The sequence below is a fragment of the Marmota monax genome, unplaced genomic scaffold (genome assembly GCF_021218885.2).
Source record: "Marmota monax isolate L192 unplaced genomic scaffold, Marmota_monax_Labrador192_F-V1.1 WCK01_AAM20220418_F8-fsc00327, whole genome shotgun sequence".
NCBI lineage: Eukaryota > Metazoa > Chordata > Mammalia > Rodentia > Sciuridae > Marmota > Marmota monax.
The window spans coordinates 1090951-1115073 of NW_026692808.1; the positions used below are offsets into that span (position 1 = coordinate 1090951).

General features: G+C 37.0%; 1 protein-coding gene across 2 annotated transcripts; it reads left to right on the top strand.

Moving 5' to 3' along the window:
- The first annotated feature begins 15976 nt into the window (after positions 1-15976).
- Positions 15977-22680, top strand: LOC131424321 (putative ankyrin repeat domain-containing protein 20A2). 2 transcript variants are annotated; one of them, XR_009227105.1, is made up of 5 exons: positions 15977-16170; positions 17485-17599; positions 17755-17928; positions 21193-21299; positions 22346-22680. XR_009227105.1 is itself a non-coding variant. In XM_058580639.1 (4 exons), exons 1-4 carry the CDS (start codon positions 16133-16135, stop codon positions 21235-21237), a joined length of 372 nt encoding a protein of 123 aa, XP_058436622.1. In that variant the 5' UTR covers positions 15977-16132; the 3' UTR covers positions 21238-21454. The 2 variants fall into 2 exon arrangements, 1 of the variants encoding a protein (XP_058436622.1); XM_058580639.1 differs by lacking the exon at positions 22346-22680 and having other exon boundaries at positions 21193-21454.
- Positions 22681-24123: the final 1443 nt, after the last annotated feature.

The window sequence follows — 24123 nt, forward strand, 5'->3', positions numbered from 1 at the left end:
ACAACATCTTTGTTTGTATGTGGTGCTGAGGATCGAACCCGGGCCGCAGACATGCCAGGTGAGCGTGCTACCACTTGAGCCACATGCCCAGCCCCTCCCCACCTTTTTCATTGATATTTTTTAATGAATCCAGAGGCACTTTACCATACAACTGAACTTATATATTTTTAATTTTAAAAACATTTTTGTTCCAATCTCTCATTAAGTTGTTGAAACTTGCCTCAAAGTTGAGATATTCTGTCTCGGCCTACTGAATAGATGAGGTGACAAGTATACACCACTGCACCTGGATAAGGGTGGCAACTGTTACACAGAAGCAGTCCTTATTTTTATTTTTTAATATATTGTTATTAAAATGTTTAAACACTCACAAAAATATAAGTACATGGAATACCATCCCACCCTTTTCTGTTATCACACTGTTTAAAAACTTAGCTCTAAAGTACTAAATATGGAAGGATAATTGTTGACCAGGCCAGCATATGATGAAATATACAGTATAGATTAAAAAAACTTTTAATTTAAAGAAATGTACAAGCTTTTGTATTTTTCTGAAAATGAACCTTTTTTCATATGTACTTTATTATGGATAGAAGAGGAACGATGTAAATGACAAGAAAAGCTCATGGAAAAACAGAAGGTAAACTTTTAGCAGATTCTGGATGGGGAGCCAAGGTAAATACAAATGACATTTAATCTCAGTTCAGTAAGAATTAAAAACTTTTTGCTTCATGTAAGCAGGGTTACATTCCCAAGAGGCTGGCCTGTGGTACCTGGAGTCTTCTGTACCATCCTGGATGACATCACCTACCAGCCCAACCCCATCCTGGAAGGGCATCCAGCAGCAGGTAGGGAAGGCTCTAGGGTGACCAAGGGGAGTGGGAGGTGTTTCATTCTTTGTCAAAAGAAGTTCCAGGGGACCAGCACAGTGTTGCTGAGGAAGGTTGGGGTGAGAAGGAGATGGGGGAGGGGAGACCATTGAAGCCTGTTCAGGGGTTCTGTGCAGAGCAGAGGAAGTGGAGGCTGGGTGTTTGTTGGGGGCAGCAGCTTTTCAGAGGTGATACATGCCAAGCTTGGGAACTGGGAGGGCTTCAGGGTGTGGGAAGCACACTTGGACTGGAATAAAGGAGAGATTTCTTACATAAATAAGTGTCCTGAAGCGGTGTCATTTGAAGTCAAGGTTCAGAACCTGAGCTGACAGTGGTTGTGTTTCCTCTGAAGAAGAACTTGCAGGTTTTTAGTGCAGGTCTGTACTTCACCTGATTAGTCTCAGGAGTGGTTATTTTCTTCTTCACTGATCATTCATCCCAGTTCAACTGAATGGTAGCAGTCCACTCTTTTGTATGCTAAAGATTTCCACATCCATGCACAACTTAATGTTGTCAGAAACATTTTGTGTACTTCTTTCTTGACTTTTATTTGGTCTTTCCCAATAAGCAGAGTAGCTGTCCAATGTTGTTTATTAACATGGTCCCCAATGTCTATACAGACATTTAGACCACTGTAGATCCTTTTTGAAGTGCGTGATGAGATGACTTTTAGTCCAAATAGAATTCACACATGTGCAATTAAGTACTCAAAAGTATTTTGAGCCTGAGGGGGACCATGACATTCTCAAGTAGGAAAGAAAAAGGATACTGCAGTATGATCCTTCAAGATATCTCTGAACAGAAAATCATTATATGTTGAGAAAAAAATTAGCTATATATTGAGATTTGTGTGTATCTTTTCTAGGTAGAAGAGTCTAGAATTGTTTTAGTTTAGCCTTTATCTGTTAGTACTGTAATAATGGTGAGGACATTGCCTTGCCTTTCCTTATCTTTCTTGCTTCCAGTTTCCTTCTGTATGTAAACCTAAAAAAAAGTTGAGTGTGAGTGAAGTTCTTATTTTCTCTCTCCTTCTTTTGTAAATGATGTTTATATTTTGACCAGTAGAAACTTAGATGTACCAGAGTTGTACATATTCTTGGTAGTTAAATATATTAACATGGTTATTTTAGCTCATTCTGTTTGTGCTCAGTTTTGATAAATGTATCCCTGTTGTCTGAATGCTTAGTAACACACTGTGTTTGGTATTAGAAGTGTATGGAAATAGCAGCACCGTTGCCTCTGATCCTTGGCCTGGTAGTTTTCAGGGCTTGCTTGCTGAGTAGGAGAAGTTTTACGAGCCTCAAGTCAGTGAACTGGTTTCTTGTGAAGAGTATTTCCTGATAGGGTTGCACTCTAAATTCCATTTCTGTGTATGACAGGTTGTGTTGATGGGATGGGACACCAAGTATAATGGGAAGAATGGTGCTCCAATGCTAAGGGAATGACTCCTAGAAACATCAGTTCTCACACTCAAACCAAGTGTGATCTTGCAGGTGCTGGAGAGAGAATCTGAGGCTGACCATGAATCAGTGGATTGGAGACACTTGAAGACCCTGCTGCAAGCTAGGAGGCACTGGTTTGCAGTTGAGAAGAAAGGCAGTGTGGGCTGTTGTTCAACATCCACTTGGCAGACACCATCACCAATGCTTAAGGATGGAAGAGAGCCCCCCGATCTGGATTCTGCTTGACTCCAGGGGAATGATGCAAATTGGAGGTTAGTTGTGGCCTACATGATGGGGAAGTGTGCTCCTGAATATTGCTACCGAGAGGACCACCTGCCTTCTACATGCACCACAGTGCTTTGGATGCCTGGAAGCCCTGGGATGTGTGTCTAGGTATTAGTGAGCAGCAGGAAAGTGGGAGGCAGTGGGAGCTTCCAGAAAGGGGAATTGATAGAATGCAGGGCCCTGTCAGGACAGGGTTCTTGTGGGGATTAGGCTGGGAGTCCTGGGAGGGGAAGCAGTGGGAGGCAGTGCAGGGGCAACTGGCTGAGGAGTAGCAGTTTGGGTCTGGACATTGGCTGATTGATCTTTGAAGAGATTAGAGAATGCCAAGCCTGGGGACACACACCAGTAAGGATGTGTGTCCTCAAGGATGTAGGGCCTGTACCTGGGGGTGAGGTAGGGTTATTACATGGAGGAGGAAGTATTTTATGGTGACTGATTGTGGGCATTGGTTAGAGAGAAACTTCCTTTTGTTATTAAGCATATTGAAATACCAAATATGAAATCCAGGTTCTGAAAAACATTTAGCACTTTTTTTTTTCCTCAATGAGTCTCCTGCAAACTTGTGACTTTTTCACCATAGTCAATAGGTCATAGCTGGTTGGTAGGGTTTCATTGTTTTGTATACCAGTGACTCCTATAATTTAAAACAAGCTTACCTTGCCCAAAGCTCTTTTTATATCTCTTCTGGTACTTTGAATTTTATTTTACTTTTGCCAATAAACAGTGTCTTTCCACTGACATTTGTTATCAAGTTGTGCAAGCTGAGTACTCAGTAACTTTGCTGTCTGTCCCATTCAATGTTTTAAGCTCACCCATCTTAAAAACTACCTTGCCACTGAAAAGCTGAATATCCAGGTGTCCTGGTGTAAATGCCAGTGTGTTGCACTTGTACCCTGAACCCCCCAAAACCACAGCATGCCAAGATGGAGGATCCTATCTTGGTGAGACCTACAACTCCAGGAGCAAAGCCTCTTCCATTTTTGTGCTTGAAGGGAAGAAGGAACCCTCAATGCTGGCAGCTGGCTTGGATCAGGGAGGCCCAGCAATTGAGAAGCAAGATATCACAGGAGCTAGAATAGTGTCTGGATCTTCTAAGAGACCCTGCAGTGTAGGCCCCTTCCTCAAATTTCACAGGTTGCTTCTCTGGGAGTTCAGGTGTATGCCTGAAGCAAGTGAGGTTGATCAGCACCGTGAAGTGGACCTTCTCAAAAATCACAAGTAGAAAGAGAAAAAGGAAAGACCAATATCTAAGATCAGTGTTGTTAAGAAACAGATGCATAGGGGCTGGGGTTGTGGCTCAGCGTTAGAGCACTTGCCTTGCACATGTGAGACCCTGGGTTCGATCCTCAGCACCACATAAAAATAAATAAGTGAAATAAAGGTATTGTGTGCAACTACAAGTAAAAAAAAATTTTTTTTTAAAAAGAAAGAAACAGATGCTTAGTGCTAGTCTGACTTACTCATATATTGAGGTTTGGGGTTGAGAGAACAGGAAGTTGTTCTGACCAAGGAAGTAGACGCTGTGAATGGATGGGGTCTTTGTATTTTTGAAAAAGTAGAATTGTCTGGTGATTGGTCTTTGGCTAACACCATGCACCCCATTTTCCAGGAACATCAACTCTGCTGCTGGTGACATCAGCATTCTGCTCATGGACCATTATCAATATGTGCCTCTTTGGTAGCTCTGTTTGGATATGTGGAAGTTCCTGCAGTACAGTTTGCTAGTCAAGACATTTTGTTGTTGGTCCTGGTGCATCAGTAGCTGATCAGAGCAGACTGTGTACTTGCATCTGTATTGGAGAACCAGCCTTTGAACATGGAATTGAGGATATTTGAGGAAGGAAGCTGTGACATACAGCTGAATTTGAGCAAAAACAAAGATGGCAATATGGTTATTGATATTGTACCAATAGATGTGAAAACCATGACTGAAGTGAAGAAAGTGAGGAGTTCTGGCATTCTTCTAAGAGAGTGCCAGTAGCCCTCCACTCACTGCACTCTGTACTGCCTTCTGGCGACTTATGAATGAACTCTCTCCATAGCCTCAGTTGATACATGTGCAATGTTTCTTTCCTCTGGCAATTAAATCATATGATGTTTTTTAGGGCATAAATATTGTTTTAATTTTATTCCTCATTGAGAGAGAATTCTCAGAAACTTCAGGGCATTTTTATATATTCCAAAGTACATTTCATCCTGTAGCTACTGCTTTACCCTCTGTAACCAGTCAGGTGGCTCATCACTGTGTGATCTTCTTTCTATTTTTAAGTGATCCCTGTTTGTTCTTCATTTCTCTCTCTAGCTTTTTCATAGGGTATAAAACATTCAACCCTTTGCATTCTGTGTCTGATTATGTCACTGATCATGTCATTCCTTGTTCCATTCATAACTTTGCTGGACATAGCAGTCTTGGTTGGTAAGTATATACTTTCAAAGCTTGGAATACTTTATGCCAAACCCCCTTGATTTTAGAGTCTGAGGTGAGAAGTTTGAAGTGAAGCTTATAAATGTAAATATAATTAAATTTATACAAACAAATATAATTTTATATAAATGTGACCTAATGTTTTTCATGTGTATCTTTTACTATTTTTCTTTATTTCCATTGTTAGGTCCTTTGATTATAATATGTCTTGCAGAGCTGGTTTTGACACCATTAGCCTCAATCTCTATGTTCTTCTCCAACTTTGGCCAAGATTTTCTATTTGACCTTGAGCCCAAAGCAGTGGTGTTTGCCAACCATGTACTGAAGGTTTTGAAAATGTAAGCAAAAATAAACTTTCCTTCTTAAAATTGTTGTATGGTATATTAGTCATATTAATAGATAATTATTAACAGGGAAGGAGATACTTTTTAATCAAAATTTTGAGCTTTTGTTTTTTTTCAGTTTATTCTTTTCCAGGTTTTAAGGCTATTTTGAAGTGGAACTTAATGTATCTCAATTTTATATATTAAGATTTACATTTTCATTTATACTGGTTTTGCTTCAATGTTAAGTTTCTCTTCAAAGTCAAATTGGAAAAAATTGATTGAGACTATAAATTTGATCCATTAGATCCTCCAGGATATATTCTTATTTAATATGCATAAGCTTATCTCAAATGATTTGGAGAGTTCTTCAGGCTGGGCTACTTGATTTGAAGAGAAGGAAAATTTAAATTAAAAGCTTCAAGTTATAAATGCATTTTGGAACCAACTCATATCCTTCTCAGCTATATTGGTGTGTATATATTGTGACTTGTTAACCACCTGTGGGAAATTTCACTGAGCTGTTCCAATTATTATCTTGCAACTGTTGTTTTAATATTAAGTGATATTTTTCTCAAGACAAATCATAAGTATGTTTTCCACTGATATTTTGAGAGCCATATTCATTACACAGTTTTTAAATAACAGATACTTTTACCTCTAAATATATTTTCTGACAGGGTACAGTAAGCAAATGTTTTGTGAATTTGTATGGAAAATTAAATAACTCTACCCAATGGAAAATATAAACATTTGACCATGTATCTGAATCAAAAACATCAAGGTATGTTTCTATTGTAGATGTAATAAAATAAGATTTTGAATCACTCCTTCTTCATACTTATAAACCATTCTTTAAAAATGATTTTAGTAGAGTGACATGAATTTAATGAAATTCTTAAAACTATATGAGCATCTCAATTACAGTTGAACGGCATTCCCTTGTCTTTCATTAATACTTGACCATATGACACAGAATGAGAATTCAGTAATGAACTTTCCTATGGTTGGAAGAATGTTGATATTAGTGTAGAAACAGAGGATCTGTCCTTGAACCATAAATGCTCTTCAGCAGGGAGTAAATGCTCATATAACTAAATATCTATAATTATAAGCTACCATAAATTCTATATTATGATATGTACGTAAGTCATTTTATGTTGCCTTTATAAGGTATATGGGTAAGGTTACTTTTATAGTTTTCTATTTTTTGATTCTTATTCCTTTGTTATTCAGAAAGTTTTTCCTTGGAAACTATTTTCGCATTTAGCACTATTTTGGATGCTGGAAAATATATAATAGCATTTTTATTTGGTATTCAATATTTTTTACTTTTAATATTGGACAGGTTGTCTATCCCTTTCTGTTTTAGAACATGAATATATCTGTAGGGATATCAAATTGGGGTTAAAATAAATAAAGGACCCAAACAAGAAGCACTTAAGTTAGAAAACCACAAGCCATATATAAAGAGCATAAATCATGCTGTCTTTAGTTAAGTGGGTCCACATTTAGAAGGTCAGGGGCTCACCCTGCTTATGAATAGGTTGAGTTCTTTTGTAAGTCTTGAGTGTCATAATCTATCTATCTATCTATCTATCTATCTATCTATCTATCTATCTATGTCTATGTTTAGTACAGTAATATAAATATGCAGAAAACTTATACATACATGTGTACGTATGTAATAGGGCTTCCAAAAGACAGAGCATCATAAAATGATTATAGATATTTGTAGATTTTTAAGCTGAAACAATCAGTTCACACTGGCTATTTTTTTTTTCAACATTTTTAAAATTTGTGCATTATAATTGTGCATAACAAGGATTTGTGTTATATATTTATACATGCACAAAATTTAACAATATAATTTGGCCAATATTGCTTCCCAGCACTTCTTCCCTCCCTGCCTACCTCTCAACCCTTGGTCTTTTTCTTTAATTATCTCCCTTTGATTTTCCTGAGATCATCCCCCACACCTTTCTATTTCTTTTTCCATTCTAGCTTGCACATATGAGAGAAAGCATGTGATCTTTGATCTTCTACATTTGACTTATTTTGTTTAATATTATGGTCTCCACCCATTTTCCTGCAGATGACATAATTTCATTTATTTTATGGCTGAATAAAGTTTCATATTATCTAACTTCTTTTTGAATTCTTAGCATTAGGCACACAGGGAAGCTAGTGTTAGTCCATCATATTGATGATAGTAATAGCGCAGCCCTCCTTTCTCATTCGCCTCCAATTTTAGTGTTCCTCATGTGTGCCTGCCATGTTCCTTTGGGTGATCTTTCATCCTTGTGGTGGAATAGTATAACTTGCGGTAAGGATGAAGGATACTAAGCCAGAGAAGGAAACAGTTGGCTGTGGAGGGAACTCCATTAGTTTGACTCCATGTCCATCATCTTTTTTCCTTGAGAAGCGTGAGTGCCAATTTTAAGCCAGAAAATGTCTGCAGTATGAGGATTGCCTTCATCTTATAAAATTTTATTCTTCTTGTATGTATCACAGTATTTTTCACATGTGAACTATAATTCTGTATGTAGTATAATTCTGATAATTATTTGACTTTCTCATTTTTTTCTGGTTGGGGATATGTTAGTATTATAATAAGGTTTTTCATTAATGAAATAGGTGGATTGGATTAGGTGATTTCTAATTCTGATTTCATCTTTGATACACCTTTTAATCTTTTACAGTTATTTGATATGTGTTTCATTTTTCCTGAGCACCTAAAAACATTTTTTATTCATTCTATTTAGTTGTACATGGCAGTGGAATGCTCTTTGACACATCATACATAAATGGAGCATAACTTCTCATTCTTCTGGTTGTACATGACATAGGCTCACACTGGTCATGTAGTCATATATGCACATAGGGTAATTATGTCAGATCCATTCTGCTATTCTTCCTACCTCCATTCCTTTCCCCCTCCCTTCACTCCCCTCTGCCTTATCCACAGTACCTCTGTTCGTCCCTAGGAACCCCAACCCTTATTGTCAATTAGCATCTGAAATTCAGTGAAAACATTCAGCCTTTGGTTCTTTGGGATTAGTTAATTTTGTTAGGCATGATATTCTCCAGCTCCATTCTTTTACCACCAAACTACATAATTTCATTCTTATTTAAGGCTGAGTAATATCTGGTTTGTATGTATACCACATTTTCTTTATTCATTCATCTGTTGAAAGGCACTTAGACAGGTTGCATAGTTTAGCTATAACATTGATGTGGCTGCATCACTGTAGTATTCTGACTTTAAATCCTTTGGGTATGAACTGAGAAGTGGGATAACTGGGTCAATTCCAAGTTTTCTGAGGAATCTCCATGCTGCTTTCCATAATGATAAATTGAAAATTTGCCTTCCCACCAGCAAGGTATGAATGAACCTTTTTTCCTACATCCCCCCAACATTTATGGTTGCTTGAATTCCTGATAATTGCCATTCGGACTGAAGTGAGATGAAATCTCAGTGTAGATTTGACTTGCATTTTTATAATTACTAAAGATGAACATTTTTTCATATATTTGTTGATGGTATTTTTTTCTGCTGTGCAGTGTCTGTTCAGATCCTTAGTCCATTTATTGATTGGGTGGTTGTTATTGTTGTTGTTATTATTAATATTATTATTAATAGTAGTATAAAGTTTTTGAGTTCTTCATATATCCTGGAGATTAATGCTGAAACTGAGGTGCAGGTGGTAAGGATTTTCTACTGTTCAGTAGGCTTTCTCTTCATATTATTGTTTCTTGAGCTGAGAAGAATTTTAAAGGCTGCTTCTTTGATTCCATCCCATTTATTGATTCTTGATTTTACTTCTTGTGCTGTACTGGTGTTGTTAAGAAAGTAAGTTCCTAAGCTTACATTCCTACTTTTTCTTCAGTTAGTTGCAGGGTCTCTATGTTCTAATGCCTAAGTCCTTGATCCACTTTGAGTTGTGTGCAGGGTGAGAAGTAGGGGTTTAATTTCATTTTGCTACATGTGTATTTCAAGTTTTCCCAGCACCATTTGTTGAAAATGATATCTTTCCTTCAGTGTTTGTTTTTGGTGCTGTTTTATAGTATTAGATAACTGTACTTATGTGGGTTTTTCTCTGTGTCTTCTCTTCTTTACCATGGTTCTGGTACTGATTGTGATGCCTCCTGTATCACTTTTCTTGCTAATGACTGCTTTGTCTATTCTGATTCTCTAATATTTCCAAATGAGTTTTATGGGTGATTTTTCTATTTCTACAAAGGAACTCATTGGTATTTTTATAGGAATTGCATTGAATCTGCAAAGCACTTTGGTAGTATGGTTAATTTGACAATATTAATTCTGCCTAAGATAGGCAGAATTAGGGCCTAGGAGATCTGTCCATCTTCAAAGGTCTTTAATTTCTTTCTCCTGTATTCTGTAGTTTTCATTGTAGAACTATTTCATACCTTTTCTTATATATATTCCAAAGTATTCTATTGTTTTCTGAGGCTATTTTGAATGGGATATTTTTTTAAAATTTCTCTTTCAGTTCATTTGCCATTGATATATAGGTACATAAATTATTTATGGGTGTTAATAACCCAATGAATTTTGACGTATTGTATCCCTGTTCCCATTTATTTCTGAAATTTTTTCTCCCCTGATTGTATCTGTAATCCTATCCTAATCCAGAGTTGTATATTTTAACTTCCAGGCATTAAAAGGTTTGTTTCTTGTCATTAACTTCTTATTTCTTTCATTTTTGATCGTATAGGGTACAAGAAGTTATCTCTATTTCTTGTATTTACCTTGTACTCAAAAATATGATTTTTTTTTTTTTTTGGTTCAAGGGATTGAACTCAGAGGCACTTGACAATTGAGCCACATCCCCAGCCTTATTTAGATACAGGATCTCACTGAATTGCTTAGCACCTTTTGTTTGCTGAGGCTGGCTTTGAACTTGCAATCCTTGTGTCTTAGATTCCTGAGCTCCTGGGATTACAGGTGTGCTCCACCATGCCTGAAAATATGAACTATTTCAAAGAATGGTCATTGTTTCATGGAGAAGCAAATGAATTTATTGTTGATGGATTAAATAGTCCATAGATGTCTGTTCAGTCTGTCTGATTAATGTTTTCTATTTAGTTCTGAAAAAGCTAGGCTGGCAGGTTTTTCTTTTTGGATGGGCATGGTACAGAAAGGTTTCCCCAAACCTCAGCAGTGCAAAGAGTACGCAGTGTGGTCCTCACAAGGCCTTTCATCTGCCACAAAAACTCTGTGTTCCATATGTGGCTCCCTCCAATTGTCACCTCAACCCCCCCCCCCAAACACCAGACCATTTTATAGGAATCTTGTTTTGTTTAAAAGCATTGACCCAGGTGTTGGGTATATGGCTTAGTGGTAGAGTGCTTTAGCATGTATGAGAACCTGAGTATGGTGCTTATCTCTTTAAAAAAATGACTTGCCAAAATTATTTTTGCCAATGAAAAAGCTTATCAAGGGAGATTGAGGGATACTGGCTGATGTGGGCCATATGTGGAGGTCCTGACCTGAAAGCCTAGTGAAGCAGAGAGTCCATGAGTGTCTCCATGCATCTATTCACTCATTTTGCAAATTTGACGAGTCCTGGAAGATAAAGTGCAAGTCAGTTATGTAGGTTAGAACAGTGTCCAAGATAGTATGTCTGGTCTCCTTCATTTCAGTTAATATTTAGGGGTAAAACAAATTAAGTACAATAAATACAATAAAGAAGGCTCTGTAAAGGACACAAACTAGGCATTCAGTGTTCACGGTTCCAAGACTGGCTTGCTTCTGAGTGAGGGCTTCATTATCCTGTGATGGCAGGAAAAGTAGGAGCAAGGTGCTACTAGAGGCATTGGATTAAGTGCAGGGATATGAAATAATGCCACAGGCCCTGAGGGGAGGGAGCAAGATCAAGGGAGGGTACAAAAGGATTACGGAGATCATTGCCTGGTCATGGGGACTGTGGACCATGGTGAGTATTTTGAACTTCATTCTAAGAGGAATAGGAAGTCATCTGTGCCTGAATCAGGGTGGGTGTCATGGGTTGGCTCCTCGTATAAACTTTCTTCATTGAACTGATTTTGTTTTAACCCAACTGTTATGTTGTTCTCCCATTTTCATTATATCAAGGTCTCTAATTTTGTTGGACCATTCATTTAATGAAGACTTTTTGTGTTCCTTGTGTTACCACGTTTCTCTGATTCTTCTTGACCCTAGTAGCTTGAAAAGGTGCATGCACATTTGAACAAACCATTACTTCTTCCAGACTTAAGGACTTATTTGAGGATGGGAAAGCTTTTTCCTGCAGAGCAGTATGGGAGGACATGCTGACCTAGTATAGCACTGGTCTAGTGGCCTGGAGCAACATCTTTATTATCTGAGGTTGAAGGATGCATTGCTTCTCTTTTAGCAGGCACAACTGTTGGTAACATGAGAACCTTCATGGTCATTGGTGGCTAGAGCTATGGGAAATCTAGAGTTGCTATGAGGACTAGCTGGGTCATAGATAGTGCCTCTAGATCCATGCAGAGAAGACTAGAAAAGGTAAAAGACATATGGGCCAGGCAGTGTGCACACTTCGGTGCAGTGTCAGCTGCAGGCATGTGCAATGTAGACAGGCTACCTGTGGGCAGAGAAGTAGTAAGGAAAAGCTAGGACCAAGGACAGAAGCCAGGGCTGGCAAAGAGTGCCTATGAGGTGGGACCTAGTTTGTTAAAGCACAGGACTGTAAGATCAGATCTGATTGTAGACACATAGGGCTTCAGGGAAGGACCAGAAGCAGAGCTTTGCCTGGCTGCTGTGTATCTACAGATCTGGGGCCTAATCATGGATGCATAAAGCTAGAAACCTCACCTGTGAATTGAAGTATGGTGGCAGGGACATGGAGGTGTTGAGGATGGCTGTAAACATGCACTATTTTTTGTGAGTGGAACTGAGGAGAAACGTGTGCAGTGGCACAGAACAACTCTCTTCAGGCAAAGCTACATGGTGGTGGGGATGGTTAATGGGACTCTGGGTGCTTACATATGTTAATATCACCATGAAACAGAGCTGGTGACACATGTGTATGTAACTTCAGAGGCTGCTAAATATGGCGAGCAGTGGCTCATGACAGGTGTTGGAAGTGGTATTGTGCATGTGCAACTGCCAGTCCAACATCTGGCAGTGTGCATGGATATGGCTGCAGGTGTACACCCATCACATGGGATTGTGCCTCCAGTATGGGCTGCAGCCTTCATGTTCTCTTGCACAGGAAAAGGCTGTTTGGGGACCTTGGGTCTGGATTTGTGGCAACTATAGCTGAGGTTACCTTGGGTAGGCAGAATCTAGAGGTAGTGGTACAGGTGCATGGAGACTGTGAATGCAAACACCTTTGAGGCTTTTTGTAGTAGGGAAAGATGCAGGGTTCCTCTGTGGCTGTTGGTTTCCTCAGTGGCAAAACTACTGCAGTCTGTTTGGAGCACGCACCTGAAGTATGTAATGGCAAACCCTGAGGGACTATGAAGGCTAGAGTTGTTTACAGAAGGAGACAGTGCAGAGGTTGTGGGGGTTCTGGGCAGAGTAGCCACTGGGGACCATGATTTCTTCAGCTGCAAGTTGATCCATGTGTTGCACCACTTCTTCTTTGTTTCAGGTCATCTCCAAATAGCTCATCTCTTCTTCTCTGCTCAGTAATCTGGGTCGGGAGAAACCAAATCAGGACATTTTGGTACTACACTGGAAAGCCTAGGGTGATGGTTGTTACACTATTCTCCTTTTGCTTTTGAGTGGAACTGGTGGGCTGCTTACTCCCTCTTTGTGTTGAGCAGAGCTATGTCAGGGAGTGGATGATGCAGCAGAGTGACACTAAAATTGCTTTTGGCACAGTTATTCTGTTGTTTTCTTCTAATCTGTCGCTTTAAATTAAATGCATTCCTGAATTTTTCCAGATTTTTTTAATGGACATCTTAAGTCAGGGATCTCCTTTTCTGCCATTTACTGAATAAAGTAATAGGAAGAGTGCAGTATTTGTTTCCTGCTGTGGACATAGGCAGCTGTGCAATGGCAGAGAGGATGAGTCCTGCCCACCCAGGTCTGGGTATGCGGGGTTCTCACCTGCCCGCCATTGAGGCCCACCTGATTCTGGTGGGGCATCTCACTCACTGTATGGGTCTTGAGGGGTCTCAGGGGAGTTCCACCCGGTTCTTGGTGGGGTCTGTACAGAATAGCCAGGCGCTGATCACAGTACAGGGGGCGGACCTTCCAGGAGCCAATCACCTAGGGCCATGCAGATTGTGGAATGTGCATTTGTGTTTATCAGTGTCACCTGGCAACGACTGTTTTGACAGTTGGTTGGCAGATAGGTAATGGCAGACCTGCTTTGGTAGGCCACCTGACAGAGGTTGTTACCTAATTGTCTTTAGGATGGATAGAGCCTGGAGAAAGTTTGTTTATATAAGCCTAGGAATCAAGTTTTTCGGATATAACCCTCTTGGGAAGATCCACCAGGCTGCCAAAAATTGTGAACTGGGAAGAATTAAACGTTATCTGGGACGTGGATGTCATGTTGATAGCACCGATCATAAAAATAGGTAATAGGGTCTGGGAGGCCAGGGACTGAGGGGTAAGGGACCAATGGGCTGATGGAATTGAAGCCTGCTGCACTATCCAGGCTGTGCCAATGGGAGCAGAGCAGAAAGGATACCAGTTCTCCTTTCACCAGAATATTTGACTTTAATATCCTGTGGAGTCCTCAATATCCAGGACCTGCACACCTTGGAAGTTCAGTACCCAGGACTTCTAATGGGCAGCTAAACAAAACCAGATTTTTAACTGGTTTCCCAGACACTTAAAATTTCCCTATAAGGTCACTGATTTTTTTTAAAAAAATACACACAACAGCTTTTAATGTACACATTTTCAAAAGCATTGAAAAATTTTCAGATGCAATCTATTACCTGTTGTGTCCCAAGAGCCTCACAAGAACTCTGAATTGGGAAGATGGCATATGTTCTTTCTTCTTTTTTATATTTTTAAAATTCCTTCACACTAGTATATTTAGGAGTGTGTCTTCCACCTCTAAAAATAAGATTTTACTTATTTCTCCCATGCTTCACTCACTAATTTGTGAAATTCTTAGGATAACTTGGTGTCATCTTGATCATCTGCAAATACTTCATTAACTTCAGTTAGTGAAGTTAACTACCTTTAACTACCTTTCCACAGAGGACACTAGAGTTCACTGGCAGCTTTCACACTTTCCAAAACACCAAACACAGCATGCTTTTTCAATTTTGTTATCACTTTAGACTAAAGTAAAAAAGCATCTGCCAAAAGCTTCTCGCACAAAATTCCAAAATTGCTGATTCCACTGTTCCAGTACCCTTTCCTGTAGTTATCCGTTACTTTGTATCTGTACAAGCATGGAGAGTAGAGCATTGGTTGAGAGCATCCAGGCAGTGCAAGCTCTCAGTCACCAGGGCCAAGGGAATAGCACACAAAGGGTGCTTAGTCTGTACAGGGCTGCCTTCTGCTGCCCTACTGTAGCTTGCCCTACTCTGTTCTGAAGGGACTAAGAGTATCAAAGGTAGGTCCTGCTTGTGGTTTGTGCATTAGAATACTCATTGACCCCAAATGTGAGCTCTCTCTGTGGTTATCAATTTCACAAAAAAACAAATAAAAATATCAGTACATTTTTTAGTTCCACACGCAGTCATTTAGGGTCATGATGACACTAAGAAAATGTTTGCAATGAACAAAGACTTGCCATTCTGTGTATCAAAATACATTATTAACTTTCACAAATTACTTGTTTGCCAATGACCAAAAGATAAGTGACTGGAACAGGATAAAAAGAATACTCAAATATCTGGAAGAAGAGTAAAATGGAATTGGTAGGTAGTGGCATGCACAGTTTTAAATGTGGCACAGCAGTTATCATTAAATCATCTATTTGAGGAGCAATGAACAGCTCAAGCCATAATCAACAGCCCAATACCACTACTCTTCATCTTCAAAATATTGTAGCTGAGAAATTTATTTCATTTGTTAGACTGACATTCCTTCTATTGCCAAGGACATAAATATTTTTTCTATGTTCATATGTCACTGTCACTTGAGCATCTGTAAAATTAGAGTATTTTATCTGATTAAATTAGAATTCCAAGGTTGGAAATGTAGCTCAGTGTTAGAGCATTTCTTGCATGGCAAAGCAAAGGGTAAGGGTGCAATCCCCAGCAAAACAACAACAATAACATTGTCATCATCGTCAACATAATTTTTAAAAAGAGAGGTAGGAAAAAAAGAAGTCTTCTTTCAAATTCATTATTTCTTAGAACGCCTTTGCCAACATGAAGAAAGCATTTATGTTTTCTTCTAGTACATTTCTATATAGATGTCCTATAGTGCATTTCATCTATTGTAGATATTACTATACATACATTTCTTATATATGTATATTTTATTTTACATATGCAATTATAGGTTAATAATTTTGTTTTGGTGAGAATAGAAGAGAGCAAGTATAAAAGATTATTAGTCCTGAAAAAATATTGCTTTACTTTATAAAAGTTTCACATAAAAATACTAAACATCTCAACTTTAGTATTTTTAAGTGAAACTTTTATAAAGTAAAGCATTAAAGAATTATTCTTTAAGTCTATTCATTTGTACTCATAAAATGAATACGTTTTTAATGGGCAAGAACTGCACAGCTACTTATTTTGTATTTGACATATTCTACTATCTCAGAGAACTCTTACATAAAAACTTTCTAGGTGTGACCAGTTAATTAAAACTGACGTGATAGGACTCAATTTCAAATGAAACAGTTCTCCTTTTCAATCATGCATTCATGGAGGTAAGAAATTGTAAACGTCCCTTGTGAAAAATTAAGACAGTATTAAATACTGAACATTGAAAATACCTGATTCATATATAAATCCTATATATATATATATATATATATATATATATATATATATTGAATTAATTTAACCATACTAATTCATTTGGGTTCTTTTTCCTTTGGCATTAAGTTTGCTTTCGGTTTGGCCTTTTACTGTTATTATTCAGCCTACTTTACCTATCATACTTTTAAAACTGAATTTAAATGCCATCCATGTCATGAGAACTGCCATAAATCTATTGTTTGTCTCACATTTCACTTAAGATGAGGCACCATGAATTATGATGGTTCTTTATTTTGTTTATGAAGAAAAATTTAAATGCTGCCAATTATAGTTGTAATGCAGCCCGAATTATTAATGGGATTCCATTGTCAGTGTTGTTAAAATGATAAGAAAAAAAGTCATCTTAGACTCACTGAAATACATAGTTTTTAAAATATATTTTTAAAAATCACTACAATACTACTAACTTATTAATTGAAATACTCTTAGTTGATAAAAAGCAATAATATTGATTACAATAGCTACCAATTATGGAGCTGTTGCTGGTGCTACAAAATCTTCAGATGTTTTACATAGATTCTCCATTAAGCATCCTGGTAGTATTCAGGGAGATACTCATTTTAATCCTTACTTTTTTAGGAAATTGAGGGAGAGTAAGACTGTGGGATAACTAGTACATCACAGAGTCTAAAGTAGAATTCAAACTGAAGATGAGCTAAATCTCAAGTCCATCTTCTTTCTAGGCAAGTGGGCTGCTCTGCTCTGGGGATGTGGTTCTGTGGTAGAGCCCTTCCTTACCTAGAATGCTTCGGGCCTGGGTTCTGTCCCCAGCAATATGAAAACAAAGCAAACAAAAATAAGTAAAATCAATGGAACAAGGCACAGTCACACATACCCATGATTCCAGTGACTTAGGATGCTGAGGCAAGAGCATTGGAAGTTTAAGACCATAGTGGGCAACTTAGTGAGACCCTGCATCAAAATTGTTTATATAATAAAAATGTGCTTAGGATATGACTCATTAGTTGAGTAACCCAGGGTACAATCCCCAGCAGTATCAGAAACAAGAAATAAGAAGAAAATGTCAGTGGCATAGGCTGATCATTCATTAATAAAATAAGTATTGACAGCTACTAAATATTGTACCTTCTTCATAAGAAAATAGAGGAATTATGAGCTATTTAATGTTTATAATTGCATAAATAGTTGTATATTTCAAAAGGTACCTTATGAATTCCTAATAAAGCTTCTTACTTGCACAGAACCCCTCTACATTATGCCTGTGCTTATGGCAATCCAGCAGTGGTGGCTCTTCTAGTGAAGAGGAAATGCAGCGTCGACTTGTGTGACAGTGATGGCAACACACCATTGATGAAGGTAGATATACCAGTGGTTTTGCAGGAAATGAATTTGATGAAATGCTTAGAAGAAAAATTGGTTAATGCCATTTAGTTATAACTAATGAGTAAAACATGAGATATTTTTCTTGGATTTCCAAAATTTACAATCTATTTCTTGGTTAAAACCAACAGGCCCTACAATATGAGGAAGAGGAATGTGCAATTATTCTTCTAGAACATGGTGCCAATCCAAATATTCACAACAACAAGGGTGAAACTCCGCTCCACTATGTTATCTTTTATAGGAACACATTAATAGCAACAAAACTGCTTTCATCCAACGCAGATATTGAAGCCAAAAACACGGTATATACATCAATCACTATTATTTTCAAAATATTTAAAATTTTTCTTAAAATTAACAGTAATGCACGTTAAAAAATACTGATTATAAGCAAATTTTCTTTTTATTAAAATACTAGCAAATGTTGGAAGTTCTCCTCGTATTCTTCCTCCTTCTTTTGTAGCTCATGTGTGTATTTAGTTTGCCTCCATCAGTTGAATCCACACTTAGAATTCAAGAGACTCATGCAGAAATCTGAACTTCAAGCTTCTGTGAAGGAACCTGATGCGGTCCCCTTGAGCCATAGTACTGTGTGGTGTGGTGTGCAGGGTTTGCCTCCCACATGCTGGGCACACATGTTCTTCAGTTTGCTTCTGGCAACTGCAGCACTTACTCCAATCACCTACTTTGCCTCTATAAATGAGGTTACAACTCCTCTTTTTTAATATAGTGTGATAAAGATTTCATGGTGTTTTCTACTGATATACAAGAATATGGACTACATAATATATTATGACTCTCTTTCAAATGGGATTAATTGTTTGAATTTAGAATTTGGAAGTTAAATAGTTTTCTCTATATATACTATAAAAATCATGTTCCCACTGGAATTTTTGAAAGGCTGATTAGGTCACTCATTGCTAGAATGGATAAATTATTGCTAGAAGTTGATAACTCATGGATTTCGCCAGCTATACTATGTATCAGTCTTCAGCTTTGTTCCTTAAAAATGCAAATGTTTAGTGCCTTTCATGATGCTACAAGTAATCTATGTAGATCAGCATAAATCTTGATGATACACAAAATTTCTGAATTAAATTTTGCCTAAAATTATAAGTAACTTTAAGTAGCAATTAAAGTGGATGAGAATAAAAAGAATTTTGGAAAATAACCAAGCATTATGTTACCAGGATTGTCATTACAAGTAAGAATACATTTTCAGTGTTATTTTTATTAGAGTTTATAGTTTTACATAGTAGTTGAATTCATTCCCCAAAAATCTTACATGCATGGAATTCCAGTTGAGTCATTGATTCCCTCTTTTCCATCTGTCTACCCCTCCTCCTCCATTCTCCCCCTCCTATTCTCCTGGACCTCCTTTCACCTATTTATTTATATTTGGTTGATTCTTTTTACTTATACATAAGGATGCAATTACCTGTGGTATATTTATATATGCATATAACATGAATTTTAAAGATTTCCTTCTTCATTGCCTTCCCTTTTTCATTATCTCTGTGCCTCTCAATCTTCTTTTTCTACACTAATGATCTTCTTTACATCTTTTGATATTCTGTTCTTCATTTCTTTTTCTTTAATTAACTCCAGCTTCCACATATGAAACATTTTACCTTTGAGTTTCTTATTTGACTTATTTCACTTAGCATGATATTCTTGGATACCAACTCATTTACCAACAAATGACATAATGTATTTTTATGGCTGAGTAATACTCCATTGTATGTATGTGCACCAGAATTTCTTAATCCTTTCATCCATTCACAGGTACTTGGGTTAATTTCATAATTTATCTGTTGTGAATTGTGCTACTGTAAACACACATGTGACTGTATTAATATACAGTTACATGTAAAATTTTGTTTTACTAATTTTGGGAAAATACTGAGTCATGGGATAGCTGTTTCATGTTGTGGTTCCCTTCTTAGATTTTGGGGAATCTCCAAACTGTTTTCCAGGGTGGTTGTACTAGTATGTAGTCCCACCAACAGTGTAAACGTGTGCCTTACCCCCACATTCTTTTTTCTAACCAGGGAGAGAGAGAGAGAGAGAGAGAGAGAGAGAGAAAGAGAGAGAATTAATATTTATTATTATTATTTTTTTCATTTTCAGCGAACACAACATCTTTGTATGTGGTCCTGAGGATCGAACCCGGGCCACACGCATGCCTGGCAAGTGCGCTACCGCTTGAGCCACATCCCCAGCCCCACATTCTTACCAGTATATATTACTGTTTGTGTTCTTGATAATTACCATTGTGGCTGGAGTAAGATAAAGTCTTAGTGTAGTTTTTATGTGCATTAACATAATTGCTAGAGATGTAGAAGACTTTTTTTATGTATAGTTTGGAAATTTGTGTTTCTTTTGAGAAATTTCTGTTTAGGTCTTTTGCTCAGTTATTGACTGGGTGGTTTTTTTGTTTGTTTGGAGTTTTTAAAAATATTTATATTTTAATTCTTATTGGACACAATACATTGATTTTATTTATTTTATGTGCTGCTGAGGATCAAACCCAGAGCCTCACATGTACTAGGTGAGTGCTTTACCACTGAGCCATAATCCCAGCTCTGTGTTTGTTTTTTTTTTTTTTTTTTGAGTTGGTTATTCTCTTTGTTAATCCCCTCTCAGTGGATTAGTTGGAAAAATTTTCTCCAATTGCATAAAAATAATATATTTTTGTATTGAACTTTCTGACATGTAAGATAAATATCTTTCAACTTATAATAAGAGAAGACACAGGAACAATTATGAAAAAGAAACATAGTTTACTCAGACTCTATCAATTTTAAGCAGAAATTCCTTATATTGGAATCTGGGATTCTGATTTCATAAATAAAAAAGAATCAAGTGGACTTGTATAACATGGAGAAAACTTTCATGTCGCTGGAAAGCTCTCAGAAATATATTCCTGTAACTTCAATTGTTCACATGTGAATATCTCCAATAAAAAATCGGTGTCAAGTAGGTGTTAAGCAACGGAAAAGCTATTTCTGTACTACTGGACATACAATGCACAGTTGTGTAAATTTTCTCTAACAGTAAAACACGGAATCTTTTCTATGCAGCTTGGTATTTCTGGAAAAGTAGACGTTCTTCAGAATATGATTTATACACCCTACTAGTGAGTTGAGAATTTGGCTTGTTAATGAAATATAATACTTATATCCTTTACTAATATGTATTAGGGAATGGGGCTATTGGGATATAAAATACAGTTTATGTCCTAAAGATACTCTTGGTTGAGGAGGGTGAATGTTACATAACTCCAAGATGCCATGATGAATGCTTGACAGTGGCAAAGATCCATGGAAACAGTAAATGTATGAAGCAATTTTAGAAATTCTGGAGTTCATGTGGCCACTCTCGGCAGAGGAGAGGCATCTCAAAATGAAAGAGCAGCACGTATGGAAGCAGAATGGGAAGAGAAGAGAGTAGCTACTCTTAATTTACATTATTATTATATGCTTATGTTCATACAGTATTGTGTAAGGTTAACTTCAGTTGAAAAGTAGTAATTTTGTGAATAAACTATATTTGTTGTTTTTCAGAGTGGCCAAACACCACTTTTACTCGCCATAAAGAAAAACAGATAGATGATGGTAGAATTTTTTATTAAGAATAAAGCAAACATACATGAAGTTGATGATAAGGGAAGGTATAGTACTTTATGTTTTTTGGAAAAAGTTTAATATTATAGTAAAATCACTCAAGTTAAAAATATTAAATTAATGGGAATGACATAATCATTGGAATAGAGTGAAATTTATTAACATAAACTAAAATTAAGGAGAAAAGCAATTATTCAAACTGAGCAACACAAATAAGAGTATGTAGTATGATTCACATGCCCTTATAATTATTGGCTGATGATTACTATTTGATTTTGTTGATCACATAATCTTGTGTTAGCTAGAGTTTTCATGTTAGTTTTGTAAAATATAGACTTTTAGTTTGTGCTTTTATTCAGTATTGAACTTTTTAAATTTTCTGTAATATTTCATCTTCTCCTGGTATAGTTTTCTTTTGGAAATGCTGTGTTGAGTATAGATAGACATTGAAAATTATTTTTTCCTTTATATGACTATTTGCTTTAAATTACTTAATTTGTAGAATATTGATTTCAGATTTTTCCTAAGTGATGTCTAATTAGTCTTAACAAATTTTGAACATTTATAATGAAAAAGAGTGTAACATATGCTTGAAATCTGGTTGCAAGATTATACATGTAGCATTGATTTCAATGCCTGGCAAATGCTTCTCAGAGTGAATGACTGAAGCAACAATTATTATTATTATCACCAGTGCTACTGTTATTATGTTATACCTGCAAATACCTTTTTTATTCCTTGACCTTTGGCTGACTGTGAGTTACAATATATTACATCACTCTAAGAAAGAAATGGAGCTTTATTCATTGAAATCTTTGCCAACTCCAGATGAATGACCTCATCATAATTAATGTTCATTGAAGGATTTTAAGTTTGTAACTCTCCCCTTTTGGGACACGTGATTTATTTTTTATGTGTTTGTTTTCCTTTTAGACTTACAAATGATTTAGAAAGATAAAGATTTGATCTTCCAAGATGTATATGTCTGTTAGTGTATGTAAAGCTAGATGTCAAATTGGTAAAATGTATTACAATGGCTTTTTAAATAAACTTATTAAAATACCTAAATTTGAAGTTATCTCTCTTACTTTAGAACAGCCCTCATGTTGGCTGTGGAACATAAGTCAACACACATAGCTGAGTTGCTTCTTCAATGTGGTGTTAATGTGTCTGCTTCAGATAATTGTGGAGAGATTGCCTTGTCTTATGCCATTGCTAGTGGAAATACTGCGTAAGTATTTACATTACAATACTAATCAAAATTAGATGTATATCCACAATAGATTTCATAGCATTACTATGTATGGAACCGTAGTGAGTTAGGACAGTTCATTAGTCAGAAACCCTTCAAAGTCTAGCCAAGAAGCAGTGATGATATTTTGATTGGGCAAAGAGAAGGATGGAGGGGTAATGGAGGCAAGAAAGATGGTGGAGTGAGATAGACATTATTACCTTGGTACAGGTATGACTGCATACATGATGCAATGGTACATCCTGTAAAATCAGAAATGAAAGTTGTTGCAGTTGTGTCCAATGAATCAAATTTCACTCTACTGTCATATATACATAATTAAAATGGATTATTTTTTAAAAAATAAGTAGTGATGTGTGCATGAGTCACCTTCAAGGTTTGTTATCTCCTCTCTCTTCCCCTCTCCTTTCTTTTTTTTCTCATGCAATCTGGGAAATTTTCCTACCACTGAGATATACCACTAGCTAATATCTTAGGACTTTGTGAACCTTTATCCTTAGGGTTTCCAGCATTATCCAATTCATTTCAAGCATAACCCCTCCTCACAGGGACAGATAGTATCACACCTATGATTTTATAATTTGCTATTTGGGTCTTGAAATTCCCTGTTTAGCTGAAGTTAGCTATTTTACCATCCCCCTTTAATTTATCAAGGACCTAATGATATCCTTGAAGTGTAAGGAAGATAATTCTGTAGTCAGATGGAGGGGAATAAATAGATTTTTAAATTGTTCCTTTGTCTCTGTCAGTTCTGTTGCTGTGGTGTTTCTGCCAGACCTGGCCCTGCAGTCTGGTAGTGAAGAGCTTTTATTTCAAAATATCCTGACTGATCCAAACCCTGAGTCTTCATGGTAACCCACACTTAGACTCAGCACTCTTTTTAGTTCTCATGCACTTATGCTTTTTTATTCAACAGTTGTTTCCAAGCAGAAGCACTCTGCTTTGACAGCTTGGCCTCTAGCTTTGGCCAACAAATACTAAGCACTCTGACCCTGTCCCCCTTTTAGGAACCTTATGTGGAATCCCCATATTAGCCTTGCCCTTTCTGGTGCATTATCCTTTTAGGACTTTGTCTTTTCTGTCATAAAATTAAAATCATTCAAATCTATTAGAAAGCTTCAAGTAAAGCTTCAAGTAATCTCTGGAAGAGATCAGAGTTTTCTGTCATCTTGGCTAACAGATCTGTGCCCCAAATCCCTCCATCCCTTGAAATAGATTTCCTTTGACTGCAGGGGGTTCCACATCACTGTTTTCCATGGTGAGTGCCAATTTAGATTGGCACTTCTAGTAGTTTTCCCAAGTAATGGAAATTTCCAAGCTGTTGGAATCACTGCCTAAAGTTTTCAGCATTTATTAAGGTCTGCCTCAAAAGGAATAGATTAAGCAGATTCATTGAATCTAAGAGAACTAAGCCCCATCATGACTCCTCAGTATCCATTGTGTTAAAGAAAATTTTGTGTTCCAAGTCAGTTGGAGATCAACATGGAAATGTAGCTACACTTATCTGCTGATTCTGTTCAACTAGGTAGAGAAGAAATAGTAGTAGTCCAAGTTTTTGGCATTTGTTAATTTCTTGCCTTTGTTATTATTGATTAGTCTCACAGAAGGGGATGATTAAA

Excerpts from the sequence above, each read along its gene's own strand:
- LOC131424321 (XM_058580639.1), top strand. The coding sequence starts at position 16,133 with ATGAAACAGTTCTCCTTTTCAATCATGCATTCATGGAG. Across the intron at positions 16,171-17,484 it reads TCAATCATGCATTCATGGAG|AACCCCTCTACATTATGCCT; the intron begins GTAAGAAATTGT and ends TTACTTGCACAG. Across the intron at positions 17,929-21,192 it reads ATATTGAAGCCAAAAACACG|AGTGGCCAAACACCACTTTT; the intron begins GTATATACATCA and ends GTTGTTTTTCAG.